General features: G+C 34.6%; 2 protein-coding genes and 1 pseudogene across 4 annotated transcripts; 2 read left to right on the top strand and 1 right to left on the bottom strand.

Moving 5' to 3' along the window:
- The first annotated feature begins 333 nt into the window (after window positions 1-333).
- On the top strand, window positions 334-4,223 carry LOC102668576 (uncharacterized). The gene is made up of 5 exons (XM_041013329.1): window positions 334-1,342; window positions 1,448-2,439; window positions 2,673-3,083; window positions 3,388-3,621; window positions 3,708-4,223. The coding sequence occupies exons 1-5, from the start codon at window positions 334-336 to the stop codon at window positions 4,221-4,223; spliced, it is 3,162 nt and encodes a 1,053-aa protein (XP_040869263.1).
- A 1,801-nt stretch (window positions 4,224-6,024) lies between these two features.
- LOC100799660 (beta-glucosidase BoGH3B) lies at window positions 6,025-13,525 on the top strand. Of its 3 annotated transcripts, none has more exons than XM_006575339.4 (9): window positions 6,025-7,682; window positions 7,809-8,013; window positions 8,649-8,739; window positions 10,138-10,283; window positions 10,794-11,037; window positions 11,324-11,428; window positions 11,516-11,698; window positions 12,405-12,606; window positions 12,819-13,525. In XM_006575339.4, the coding sequence occupies exons 1-9, from the start codon at window positions 7,484-7,486 to the stop codon at window positions 13,310-13,312; spliced, it is 1,869 nt and encodes a 622-aa protein (XP_006575402.1). In that variant the 5' UTR covers window positions 6,025-7,483; the 3' UTR covers window positions 13,313-13,525. The 3 variants fall into 3 exon arrangements, with proteins under 3 accessions (XP_006575402.1, XP_040864295.1, XP_025982052.1); XM_041008361.1 differs by having other exon boundaries at window positions 7,780-8,013; XM_026126267.2 differs by lacking the exon at window positions 12,819-13,525 and having other exon boundaries at window positions 12,500-12,606.
- LOC102668448 (putative clathrin assembly protein At4g40080) lies at window positions 6,700-7,270 on the bottom strand (annotated as a pseudogene).
- Window positions 13,526-14,784: the final 1,259 nt, after the last annotated feature.

The raw sequence follows: 14,784 nt of genomic DNA, 5'->3' as shown, positions 1-14,784 counted from the left end.
CTTTCTTTAGTTTTTCGATTTTCTGGATGATTTCTATGGACTGAAAGTGAAAAAATCACATCAATATTTCCATTCCCCATCATTGATCTTTAACCTTGTTCAGCTAGAACACCAGAGTTACATTTACATTTTCTTTAATTTTTTCTTCAAGGGGGGGTTTGTAACATATACAAGTCAACCCCCATTTGATTATTACTATGATGATTATAAAAACAATGACTTGTTTTGAAGTGGTAATGGCTAAAATGTCCCTTGTATGAGTTTTCCATTGTGGGGTTGTGACAAATGCATGCATGCAATAACTAAAACCTTGAAAAGCATTATAGTTTGAGAATGGAACCTACTTTGATGGAAACAAAAAAGGGTTTGAAGGCAAGGGACATTCTACTTCGTTTATTAAGAGTTCTTCATGTTTCATTTGAGATTAGCTACACTTCCATGCAAAGGCATCCATTTGTTTCGGGTGCTTTGTTAGTCTTCTTCATTTTGTACATATTTCTTTCTTTTATTTACAACTTGTTGGTCTTCTTGTCCCCATTTTTCGTGTGCACTGCCATTTTTGTTAGAATCTTTTGGAGTTCTGAGCAAAACCTCATTAAAAGTGTCAACAATGAGGAGAAAAGCAATGAACCAAAATTTTTACCAGAGTTGCTCAGGAACGAGAGGCGTGGTTTGCTTTATAAGTGTCCATCACACAATGCAACAAGTAGAAGAAGAAACTTCACTGGGAAGAAATTGGATGTGTATGGTGGTTTAGAAATAAAAGCCAAGGATTTATCGTCGGTGTTCTGCAATGAATTCACAAAAAACAACAAAGAGAATGGAAGGACTAAATTTTACAAGGAAGAGATTGGTTCTTTGGAGGCTCCTATAAAGAAAGTTTTGTTTGCTGAACCTTCAATGCTGGACCTGGAGGCTCATGGTGCTAGTTTTGATGGTCTAAAGAAAAATACAGAAATCAAAGAGGATGAGAAAAAAGCTCAAGAGGGTGGCAACAAAGGTGAATTGACAGAGGATGAACAGAAAAATAAAATGGTTCTAGGGACATGTGAGTTGGAGAGACACAAAAGGTTGGAGAGTCTTATAGCTAGAAGAAGAGCAATGAAACAATTGAAGTTGCAGATTGAGAAAGGTCTAATTGATATGAAATCAGTTACTCCAAGCCAAATAGCTCCACTATTTGTTTCAAGACTCAACCCTTTTGATTCTCCAAGGGAGTTTGATGGCATAAAAATGCCTGGTTCTGCCCCAACTGCTTTGAGAAGCCCATTTGATATTCCCTATGATCCTTTTGAGGAGAAACCCGTTCTCACTGGGGACAATTTTGATCAAGAATTGAAAGGTTTGTTAATAGAACCTAGACAAGAAGACCTTGAAGCAAGAGGGCACAGGTTGGCACACCCAAGAGTCAGAAGGCTTCAAGGTAATATTGAATATTGATAATCACTTTCTCTTCTCTCCTCAATATCCTTTTTCTTCTTCTTCTTCTTTTCTCTCCTTTTTGAGTTAATGGAAAAAGCAACACAAGAGGAAATTGAAGTAAAACTTGATGATGAAATCGAATGTATCTTGCTCATTCATGCAGGTAGAGGAAATCATGACAAGCTTGAACAATTATTATTATCCAAAGAAGCCAGTGAAAGAGAATTACAAACTTCTATTCCATCAAGTGAAGTAGAGGAAAAAACACATGAAGAGAATGGTAAATGCAAAAATGACAAAATGGCTGGCAACACAGGTAAGGAAGTGGACAATGCTCAAGCAACAAAGTCCATGTCATACCATGCAAGAGTTCCTAAGCCTCAAGAGGAGGACCTCAATTTACCAATATCAAGAAATAGTGCTACTAAAATAAATGATTCTCTGTATGAATCTCTTTCACCTAACAAGGAAACTATGTCCTTCACTGGTTGCCGAATCAGTCACACCCCTTCACGCTCCTTAGCTTCTGACATACATGTGGAGGTTTCTGAAGTTGGTTCACCAACACTGACAGTTGATGAGAACCATGAGAACACTACAGATGGAGAATCCATGATATATGATGGAGACATTGACAAAGATGTTACTTCTGGCAGTGAAGATATGTGGGGAGCATCACTCCATTTGAGAGAAGTACGTAGAGTAAGCGAGCAAGATATTTCAGAATTAAACAGCTGGAGGGACATTTCTTCACCCCTTTCTATGCAAAACATAGATGAAGAAAATGCAGCTGATGTGAGCTCTATGTCCTCAAGATCTGACATGCCTGATGATACTCCAACTTATGCAATGAACAGTGAGCATAATAATAATAACATCTTTGGTAATATGAAAGATTTTGGTGCACCCCAAAATTCTCATTCATCGGTTGTGTCAGCGCGTTGGAAGCGATTGATGCGGTTGATGGATACACGTGATAGTCATTTACCTCATGATAGGCATTCAAAAAAACCAGGGGTGAGTGAATTTGGTAATCAATTATATTGGTTCGATTCCCTTTTCTAACAAAAACTAACATTCAAACAATTAACATTTGCTGATAAAAAAATCATTGATATTGGTTGTTCCAAACAATGAACATATATTACTTATTTGACTTGCAAACTTCCATGATAAGTAATAAGTGGGGCAAGAGTTCCTTTTTTTGCTTGTCATTTGACTCATTTTTAAAAAAAAATGTTGTTTAACAGGAATGGTTCGACCTCACAGAGAATTCAAGTAAGGAACAAGTTATCAATGATTGGAAAAACTCAGCAGCCTCTGAGCAAGATAACACACATAACCCAAGAGGAAATGAAGAACCTGGTGCATCAGATTCAGTTATGCAACCAGAAGTAACTGATGAAGTCTCAATCAACTCAAGTTCATCATCCTCACCAAGGCCTGTATTGTCAATAACACAGAAGACCATAGCTGACCAAGTTCCCTCTTCAGCTTTCAATCAAGAGACGCACCAAGATGTTCTGCAATCTAACATGCAGGATGTGTCACAAGAAACATTAAATGGTGAAGGTCCACCTGACTCCATCCCTCAAAATATTCCGCCTTCCATGGATGATCCAAATGTTGAATCACATTACAGTGACTTGAGTCATCCTCAGGTGTGGGTTGTAGAAATTTGTTATTTCCTTTTCATCTATTTAAAAAATTATTAGTCATTGACATATCACAGCTTTAATATAAGTGGGGGGACATGGTGGTGTTGTGCCTAAAAGCTTTGGTACAATTTCATCAGGCCATAAAGTCAAGGTTTTATATGATTGTTTTACCTCAAATCTTTTAAACGTTTATATATTTTGCACATAAACAAATCAAATCATCATTTGAACATGCATGTAACTTGGTTTTCCTTTAAATTGGAGAGCTTCAAGTATTAACTAGCATGCTATTTGTGACATTGATTAGGAACAGACTTGTCCACTGGAGAATTCCATTCAAGAATCAAATATGTCTAGCAAGATGAATGATGCAGAGATTTTTAACAAGGAAGATGAAAATAAGTTCAAGAATGATGAGTACATTGGATACAAACTTGCTCCCCTAATTATACCAGATGCTTCAAAAGAACCCCGTAGACAAGCAGAGATGATGGCTTCAGTGGATATAAGTGAGGAATCAAGAGAAAGATTTGATGGCAATGTAAAATTTGAACCTTTGAACTTTATATATTTTAGTATATTAGTCAGTACACATACAGTGTAACTCTTTCTTGTGAAACTGAACAGGTGCCGTTGATTTCTCTAATACTAGAATCATCCTTAGAAAGTCCAGGAGAGGAAGAGGATGAAGAAAATTCTCAAGCATCAGTGAGACAAGAGGCAACCACAGACACAAGTTCTGATGAAGATTTTGAAAGAAATCGCAGTGACTTGAATGAGAATGAAGCCATAGTCTCATCATGCTTATCCATAGAAGATAGTGACAAGTTGAGAGAAACAGACAAGCCAAAGCATAGTTCAGAAGAAGTGAATTATTTGCACAGTGAATCAAAGCAGGTGGTTGAAGATCATATGGAGAAGGAAAACTTGGATAAAGGTGGTGCCTCTGAAGACTCTCCACTTCCAATTACCACTCAGGCGACCAATTCTGAAGACAAAGAAGGAGAATGTGACAAGATAAACAAGAATGAAGCCACTGACCAGGAATTGAACGAGAACGAAACTATGGCTATGTCTGAACCTGCAGGAGAAACTGATCAGATAGCACACATGAAATATCCTGAAGAAAGGACTCCAACTTGAGTATGTTGGTGCACCAAAGCCATATAAACCAATTGGTACCTCAAAAGAAGTAGGATTTTCCAACATGATAGTCAACATAATTTGTTGAACAAGCAAGTTGTGGTGATGGCAATGAGGACTTGCCAACCAAGGGTCACTGAACCAATGATTACTTGAAAAAGAAGCAAATGAGGGCCTGGTAGAGGATTCTGAAATGGTGCACCTTGGCAAGTGTTATTGGTCTTGCACACCTGAAAAATTGGTTTGACTAAAGAAAGTGAAGCTCCATTAGTTATTGATATGGAGTTTGAACTTGCCATAATGAGAAGATTAACATAGAACTGCATATAGACTAACCAATTTTTACTTTTTAGTGCATGGATGCGGTCCATGGTTCCGTAGATGTTCATAATATTATTATATTAGTCACACTGCACATACGCTATTATGTACACAATGTACAAAGTAAGACACATAGAAGGTCCCTTGTATCTCTTATACCCCATGTTATATATCAAAACTCAAATTGCCATCATCATTCTGTCTGTCTCCGAAGGTTTATTCATTTCTTTCTTGGCTAAAAACTGATTAGGACCTAAAATTAAAAAATTGATTATTTATTAAGAACTTAAAACATATTTAAGCATTTAAGCATTGATGAAGGGAGGAAATATATTTTTTTTTCTTTAGCTCTATATTTTAGGTTCAAAATTGAGAGGGATCCAAGATAGTTGAGAGGACTAAAATTATATGTTTCCGGCAGATATATTAGAAATTGAAAATAATGTCAAACAGTTTATAAAATTAATGTATCATGTTCAATTAATTAAATTATATTCCAATTAAGTATAATATTATTTCATATCTTAACTATTGTTTATGATAGAATTAATTTCAAATTTTTCAATAAAGAAATAGAAGATATGCTTTACCAAAAATGTTATATCCTTATGTATAAAAAAAATGTTTAATCCTTTAACTTCTTTTTTTGTTCTTACATTGTTTAATACTACTATATTGTATGCTAAACCAAATTTTCATTGAAATATTTCTTTTACCGTAAACTGTTGATGTTTAAAAATAAAAGACTTAATTATAATTTTAATCCTCTTAATTTTTTAAATCCATATTTTTTATTCTTTTGATTTTTAATTGTAATATTTGGTTCCCTAATTTTATAAATTTGTAATTTTAGTTTTCTGATAGATTATTAATTAATATTTATGATCAGTAGAGATATTAAATTAATTATAAATTAAATAAAAATTATTAATCATTAAATTTTTTTAATAAAAGATTATTAACCTTAATATGACGTTCTTGTCGGTGGAATTGTGTGCAATAGTAAAAGTAGAAGAAGCGTTTGAAAAGAAGAGGAAAAACATAATGTTGTGAAAAATTATGATTAATTATTTTTTATTTAATTTTTTAATAATTAATGGTTTTGATTGATTTATAATTAACTTAATAATTCAATTAATTAAAATTATTTATTAATAATCTAACATGAGAATCAAAATCTAGCAATATCAAAATTATGGATTTTAGAAACTAAGAAGAGGAATTTAACCTTTAAATAAAACATCTCTTTTTTACTTAGGAGTGATTGATTCATGTGATTTATGTTGGATGCTGCTTACTCTTCCAGAGTTCCTCCTCCTCTACAATTTTGGTGTACAATTCTATCAAGATCATAACTCAATACTTCATGCAACTTACTCAAATCTTCTTACACTAGCCTGAACTTAGTGGAATTTTAGATAATTATTTATTAATTATGACTTAAAATATATATTTTTATCTAAAAAATATATCATTTTTAGTTTATTATTTAAAATTTATTTATTTTTATCTAAGTATCCAATATTTTGTTATGTTTCATGTTAGTACATAGTGTGATTCTGATAGTGTGATGTTATCAAGATTTAATTACTAACACATCAGTCACTCCCTCACGTGCACCTCAACTTGCACAACATCCCAATCCTCAAGCGCCAGGTTCACAATCACCTCCACTAACCTGTTGTTGGGCTCGAGCCTCTTGCAAATCCGTTGGATCAGAGCCACCAAGGAGTCAAGGGTGTTACTAGGTGCACCCAGCATTATTGTTGATACATCCAGCATTATTGCTGGTGCATCTAGCATTTAAGGTGAAATGATGAAAATACTCTTAATCTGTAAGCCATTTAAGTTGATCCGTAAGCCTTTTACGAATCAACTTAATCCATAGAAGCTTTATGGATCAACTTGATTGATTCGTAAGCCTTTTACTGATCAACTTAATCCGTAAGCCTTTTACGGATCAAGTTTATCCGTAAGACTTTTATGGATCAAGTTGATCCGTATTTTTCCGTAAAAGACTTATAGAGCAAGTTGATCTGTAAGGCTTTTACGGATCAACTTGATCCGCACAATTTACGGACCACCTTCACACATCCATCACAAATGCGAAAAAAGTGCAAGGGCAGTTTTGGTATTTTAAAAAAATGCTGGGTGCACCTAGCAATACTCAGAGTCAAACTCCGACACCCTGTCTTCGCTGTCGGTCGATGTTCTGAGGAAGAATCCCAGGATCCTGGAAGTGCATAGGAGCTGCTCGATGTGCTGCGCGAACGATCGGACCCAGGACGAGAGTTCCCATGATGTGGGGTCGGTGTTGTGTCGGAAGTTGGAGAGGTTGAGGTAGTTTCTGCCGCCTGCGGAGGGGTACACGGAGAGCTGGTCCTGGAGGATGAAGCTACCGTGGTGGACGGCAATCAGGCACTTCAGGACCACGGCGGCGTTGTTGGTCTCCTGAAGGCGGTCCATCAGGACCTCCACAGCGACCAAGGCGGTCGTGAGCCGTCGCCAGAGGAGAGGAGCGTGGCTGAGTGCTTCAGCGTGGGGGGCGTGGAGGAATCATGGCCCGTGACGCCGGCAGGCCCTCGACGGCGGACTTGGAGGCCGGCGGGTGCCGTAGCGGTTAGGGGAGAATTGAATTTTTTAAATAATAAAAAATTATGTAATATGTGTTGGTGATTAAACGATGACAGGTGTTCAAGTGAAACATAGATAAATGTCGGATACATAGATGAGAAAAATGAATTTTAGATAATAAAATAAAAATAATCTATTTTTCAGAAAACAATATTTAACTCATTAATTATTATTGATACTAAAAAAGTGAAAGGGAATAAATTCACATATTAAAAAAATTAATGCTGAGAAAGCTCTGGTTGACTTGAAGTCTTGAAGGTAGTAAAGTTAGTTTGTATAGGGTTCCATTTGGGCGTCAAATCTGCATGACAGAGGAGAGAAGCAGTTTGAGAGGTACATTGCATTTACAATACATGGATTGTCTCTACATGAATCCTCAGGAATCCATTGAAGCACGTGTGAAACACCTTCTTTCTCTTATGACTTTGAATGAAAAGATTGGTCAAATGACACAAATTGAACGCTCAGTTGCTACCCCTTCTGCCATCAAACACTTCTCCATTGGTATTTATAAAATTTGTTGTGCTTTTATTAGTTGAATGTGTTTTGATTAGTTGAAGCCTATTCATTTGCTTTTTATTTAGTACTTTCATTCTGGTAGGCTATGTGTGTTTTTTGGTTTGAATGAAGGGAGTGTGTTCAGTGCTCCACACAATGGACGTTTTGAGAAGGTACTGTCATCTGATTCGGCTGATATGGTGGATGGGTTTCAGAAGTTGGCACTTGAGTCTCGGTTAGCCATACCAATCATTTATGGGGTTGATGCTATTCATGGTAATAATAGTGTCTATGGTGCTACTATATTTCCTCACAATGTTGGCCTAGGAGCTACCAGGTTGGTGTGCATTTTGTTTTACTTTTTTCTTGCGGGGTCACTTTGTTGTGATTTGACTTGCGTCTTTGAGATTTTAGCTGTTCACCCCTGCCATGAATTTTCCAATTGACTTTTATTTGCTAGAAAAAGAGTAAAGTCTCAAATTGATCTTCTATTTTCTCTTTCAAACATACATAACAGTTCCTATAAAAGTAGATGCTTTTTAGATTTTTAAGTAAATAATTTGGTGACAACAACTTTCAAAGGACCAATATAGTGACATGTTCATTTTTGGCAGACCAACTTAAGGATTTGCATGAGAAAAGATTCCTTCTTGAAACAAAAATCTTCAAAATATAATCATGAACAAGTAGTTATAGAGACGTTTCAATGTTGCCCAGAGTTGAAACTTGAGGTGTTATGTGCATTTTTGCTATTTATATGAAACTGTCCAGATCCAGACCTTTTGTCATAGCAAAAGATGTTCAAGACCAAATAATTTCAAGTTCTTATGTTCTTGATTTTTATGGAAAAGTCACCTCCTGATTTGACCAGGGATAGCTCCTTATGCTCAAGTAAATTGTGTTTGTTTTGACAAACAACTTTTGCTTTTATCTTAAACAAGCTTTGATTTTTCATTCATGGTGTACTTATAGGGATCAAGATTTAGTTCAAAGAATTGGAGCTGCAACATCACTTGAACTCAGAGCAAGTGGAATTCACTATACTTTTGCTCCTTGTGTGGCAGTAAGGCATCATAACCAACTTCTGAACTAGTTAAGCTGATAAATTAACATTAACTACAGCTGTGTCTGTGTTTTGCTATGTGGCATTTCCCTTACAATTAACACTTATTTGCATCTAAGTTGTGCATAATTGATCAATCTCACTTGAAAGGAAACAACACAATTTAATTTGCTAAAGAAATAAAGAAACTCAGAACATCAAATTTCTGTGGTAGATTTTTCATTTGATTGCTACTGTGAAAGTTGTGGAGGCATCATTTTGTAAACTGGAATATTAATACCTTCTTGTAGATAGTCACTTGAATTTCAGTCTGGATCAAATGGAACTCAAATAAAAAGATGTTCAAATTCATTTTCCATGACCTGGCTAATAACCTTATCAGCTGATTTGCTATGCGGATCATTTATGCAAGTAATGTAATGTAATGCTAGTATGTGACAACACAACAGTACTCAATGTATATTGAACAAAAAACATATCAGAATTCATTAATGGCTAAAAGTCATTTCATTCAATTAATAGAATTTTGACATTGGTCAGCAAGGCTTGGTACTTTTTACTATATCTTGTGTAATAGAGGCAATACCACATGACTCAAGAGAATGCTAGAAATATAATGTTTTAGTACAAAAATTGAAAAATTTATTATAGGTGAACAGATTATACATTCACGTCTATAAGTAAGGACCAAATCCTTCAACATGTGATCACAAGGTGAGGCTCCCGCCTAGTAGGGTTTGGGGAGTAATGTAATTCAATTTAAATTTTGGTCTACTTAACTTCGTTGTATTGGCCCTTACTTTTATAATGTTATTGCAGCTTAATCCTTGAATTTTGTATATATGGGCGCATTTGGATAAACAACTTGATGAAACACTTATTTAAAAAGAGCTTATCACCAAAGAGCCTATATCATAAACGCTTAACTCAATAAGCTTATTTGTTGTTAAGCTTGTAAAAGTAGCTGATGGCCCTCCTATAAGCTCTTTTTTGCTTATTTTGATAAGCATTTTCAAATAAGCTAAAAATATCTTACAAGAGGGATCATAAATCACTTTCACAAGCTTAACTAACATCTTCTTAACATGGTCCTAAAGCCATATTCTTATTTTGCGCTGTACTACACCATCTCTTTACTTTTATATATACAATATAATTAATAATAGAGGTATATACAAACTGATACTCACTAACACATTCGCAAAAAAGGGTTCTCTCTCTAATGTTTCTTCTTTCTACAAAAGCATACAGATGAGACTTACATTTTATTGCTTAAATACTTCCTGGCTAATTAAGATATACATGTTGTGTCTCTTTTTTTTTTAATTTATGCTCCTAAAATTTTCTTCTTAGAAAATAGATGAAATGTGCAACTCACTTGAATAGGTGAATGTATAGGTATGCAAAGATCCCAGATGGGGAAGATGCTATGAGAGTTACAGCGAAAACACTGAAATAGTCAGAGAGATGACTTCTTTTGTTTTAGGCTTGCAGGGCAATCCTCCAGAAAGACACCCAAGGGGCTACCCATTTGTGGCTGGGAGGTAGACAGAAGCCACCAGTATAACTTCCATTGAAAATAAGATATGTTTAAAATATTACATTGTGAAATGTTTACTGCCATATAATAACAACTTAGCAGAGTTGCCTGCAGGAGGACCACACTTTTTTTTTTTCCTTCTGTTATCATTTTTTTATTTCTTTTGTAGATCATTCTACCTAGATTCTGAATTCACTTTAGTAAAAAAAAACACCCTTGTGAGTGCCTCTTGAACTTATTCACACTGACTCCCCTTATTATTTTGGGTGAGAAACAGGATTTTGCTCCAAGATGTATTTTACATTCTATGCTAACATCCTCAGTTCTACTGTAAAATTTGATATACTGGTGATTTCAAACTATTAAATATGTCACATACTTTAAAGTTTGTATGCTCACCTATTGTTTGTTTCTGTGAATAGAAAGGCTAACTATCATATTCAAAATTCGGTACTAAGTTAGCATCTGTATATCTTCATCAATATCACTTTCATAAATTTAATTGGTACTCCAGGAACAATGTTGTTGCCTGTGCCAAGCATTTTGTTGGAGATGGAGGTACAGAGAAAGGTGTAAATGAGGGTAATACCATACTATCATATGAAGATTTGGAGAGGATCCACATGGCCCCTTACGTGGACTGCATAGCTAAGGGAGTTTCTACCATCATGGTCTCATATTCCAGCTGGAATGGAAACAAACTCCATGGTCACCATTTTCTGCTTAATGAAATTTTGAAAGAAAAGCTAGGCTTCAAGGTAGATTTCTTTTTTTCTAAAACTTGCCTTGTAAACAATGAAATTGCCTTGCAAGTGATGTTCATTTATTATTTTCTGGTATATTTTCTGTCATATATGAGGAGAATACATACTATATCATTTACATATTTTTGTCTTTGTTCAAGAGAGGAGAGCTTCACTTGTATTTCATAATTCAGGGTGAAGTGTAATAAGATACTACAGAGCATGATTGAAGCTGTTTTGCATTTTCTTTGATTTGTGAAATCAAATAAAGCATTGTGTATAGACATTTTCTCCACTGTAGGGATTTGTGATTTCTGACTGGGAGGGAATTGATGAATTATGCCAACCTTATGGGTCAGATTATCGTCATTGCATCTCCACTGCCATTAATGCTGGAATTGACATGGTACAGATCTTTAATTCCTATAAAAAAAATAGCATAGATTGCTTGGTTTCATTTTATATTCATTTATATATTCAATAAAATATGCAGGTGATGGTTCCTTTTAGATATGAAATATTTGTTGAAGAGTTGATGTCTCTAGTTCAATCAGGGGAAATACCAATAGCAAGAATTGATGATGCCGTTGAGCGCATTTTGAGAGTGAAGTTTGCTGCTGAACTTTTTGAGTTTCCTTTAACTGACAGATCTTTGCTAGATGTAGTTGGTGGCAAGGTATGCAAAATTCAGCTATCAGGGAATTTCTATTTCAAGTATTTTAGGCTACATTCACATAATCTTGTTTGAATATTTTAACATGCATCCAAGTCTGATCAAACTGAATTAGTTTCACCATCATCTTGGTGTCTCAACAATAATTTGATTAATACATATGATATATGAATATGACCATTAGTTGGCTTTATTTTGTGTTTTGCATACTAAACTAAAGTGCCTATCATGTGACAACCAAAATGAGTTCATAATTACTTTTTAAAAACAAATTTGTTATTAAAAAACATCCATAGAATTTCTTCCTTTTTATAGTTTCCTTACAGTGCGAAAGAAATTTAGGAACTAAAGAAATGAACAGACCTCCCCTTTTCTTTTTCTTTTTTTGGTATACATGAACAGACTTCCTTGTTTCTAAGCAAATATAAATATGGGGCCACGGGGGTATCCAAATTTCAAAGAGCATGTGATATTCTCTTTTTTAAGTAATTAAGACCACTTCTTGGATAGCATCACTCAAACAAAAATGTTGCAACTTAGACTGTTGTACATGAGAAAAAAAAATCCTAATTAATCAGAATTTGTATCACTATTTCTCCTTTTTAAAGTAAAATAAAAATTGTTTGCCAAAATGTCAAAGTTTTTATACTTTTTTATCATCTGGTTATTTATGTGCAACCAATGCTTTACCATATAATTGTTCCCACAGCTACATAGAGATCTGGCACATGAAGCGGTTCGAAAGTCCTTGGTTCTGTTGAAAAATGGGAAGGATCCTAGTAAACCCTTTCTTCCATTGAACAGGAATGCTAAGAGAATCCTTGTTGCTGGAACTCATGCTGATGATATTGGGTATCAATGTGGAGGATGGACAGGTACCAAGTATGGATCTAGTGGCCGGATCACAATCGGTAAGCCAGTATTTGTTTCCTTTCCAACACTATAGGTTCATTCATTCATCAATCGGATTTTGGAAGAGTTCATGTTTTGTTATATGCTATTGAAATAAATTCTCTACCCCATTACTTAGAAATTTTCCTTATTTTATACAATTGCTTTTTCTTTTGTCATATTATTGGGGCTGTGGATGGTTGCTCGGTCCCTTATATTACTGCAATTTCAGGCACAACTATCTTGGATGCTGTTAAGGAAGCTGTGGGAAATGAAACAGAAGTTATTTATGAGCAGTGTCCATCAACAGACATCATAGAATGTAGCGAAGTTTCCTTTGCCGTAGTTGTGGTCGGAGAAGGTCCCTACGCCGAGTGTGGGGGTGACAATTCAGAGCTTGTAATCCCATTTAATGGAGCTGGAATCATAGACTTGGTTGCTGATAAAATCCCAACACTTGTGATTCTTATATCTGGAAGACCTTTGCTCTTAGAACAGTGCCTATTGGAAAAGATAGATGCTCTTGTTGCTGCATGGTTGCCAGGTACTGAAGCACAGGGAATCACAGATGTCATATTTGGAGATCATGACTTCAAAGGTCAACTACCAATGACTTGGTTCAGAAGAGTTGAACAGCTTGATCAACCAGTTGGAGTTAGTTCATGTGAGCCCTTATTCCCTCTTGGCTATGGACTAACATATGATAAGGAGAATTTGCATGACTAAGTACATGAATATCCAAAAAGTTGTTCATAGATTCAATATCTGGAGTTTGTGAACAATCCCTTGGCACTAATCTTTTATCCTACCATGTACCATTCATGCATGTATGATACTGTCAGTTACCCTATTTGAAATTTGTATGTCCATGACATTTACACTAACTAATGAACTTTGAGGATGGCCATAATTGAATGTATGTATTGAATATTTTCAAGCTTCTTGACTGACCTAGCAGATCTTATAATGTTGCTGAGAGGACATGTCCTTTACCGTTTCTATTTCTTGTCCAATACTCGTTATAATTGTCATCCTAAATTGTTTTACACAGATTAAGAAAAACTCAAATAAATAAAAGAAAATAGTAATTTTACACCATTAATCTTATCATTAATTAATTTTTAGTTGTTTATATCATTAATATTATAAGGAATATAAGTAGAAAAAAATAATTGATATTACATTAAAAAAATTAAAATAATAATTATTTGAGACAATTTTTTCCTGCCATTATTATGGGACCTTGGAAGTATTACGGTCTATTCCCATACATTGGTGAGAAATCTTTGATATGATGCACCCGCTATCAGTCATTGTGCTACTTAAGCCCCTCTATATAGTACAATATTAGATTATGGGCCAGTAAAGGAACCCTAGAGAATACACACTTTTCTCGCAGCCTTTAGACGTGATTTGTGATTAATAATTCCATTTGCAAAGGACTTAAGCATTGGTTGCAAAGTTTGGTTTCAATTTTGACTCATCGGAGGCAATTTAAGGGACAATCCTGATTCACTTGAATCTAATGAAGGAGAGTCAAAGACAAATTCGATTTAAAGAAGTGATGAAGCTTGAAGAAAAAGTTCTAGAAACTGAAAAATTGTTCTCTCTAACTGATTCGTTATCACAATTCACAAATAAAATAAAATAAAATAAAAGTATTCATTTATCAAAAAATTGTTATGATTTACCTCTTCCTCTTAGAAAATTTAAAGAAAATTCACAAAGTTCATATTATCATGTATTGAGTACTTAATTTGATTTTTATATATTTCATTTTCATAGCGTTACCAATGCTCCAAATTGTTTTATTTCAGCAACAGAATTTTATGAGTTGGATTTTATTTCCTTTGAAAGATAGGCAAAACTAGTTTCTGTTTTTACTGTACTGTCTCACTTTGAATGTATGCTGTATATATTTTATTGATCAGCAGGAAGCTAATATATAGGCAACAAACAGCCGCAACATCCCAAAGCTTCCAACAAAAAAAAAGAGTGAAACTAAACCTCCCCAACGTGCAAAAAGGCTTCTTTCTAACGTATATGAAAAATATTTGACCCAGTAAAGTAAAATTCCTAGAAGGTAGGAACAAAAACATAAGAAATAAGAAAAATACTTGTAATTTTAGTTCCTATACTTTTAAAAATCCATAATTTTGATCGATTTAATTTAAAATAGAGATATTAATTTCCATATT

The sequence above is a fragment of the Glycine max genome, chromosome 2 (genome assembly GCF_000004515.6).
Source record: "Glycine max cultivar Williams 82 chromosome 2, Glycine_max_v4.0, whole genome shotgun sequence".
Classification (NCBI taxonomy): domain Eukaryota; kingdom Viridiplantae; phylum Streptophyta; class Magnoliopsida; order Fabales; family Fabaceae; genus Glycine; species Glycine max.
The sequence above is the reverse complement of the archived record's forward strand: the minus strand, read 5'-3'. Positions and strand labels throughout refer to the sequence as shown.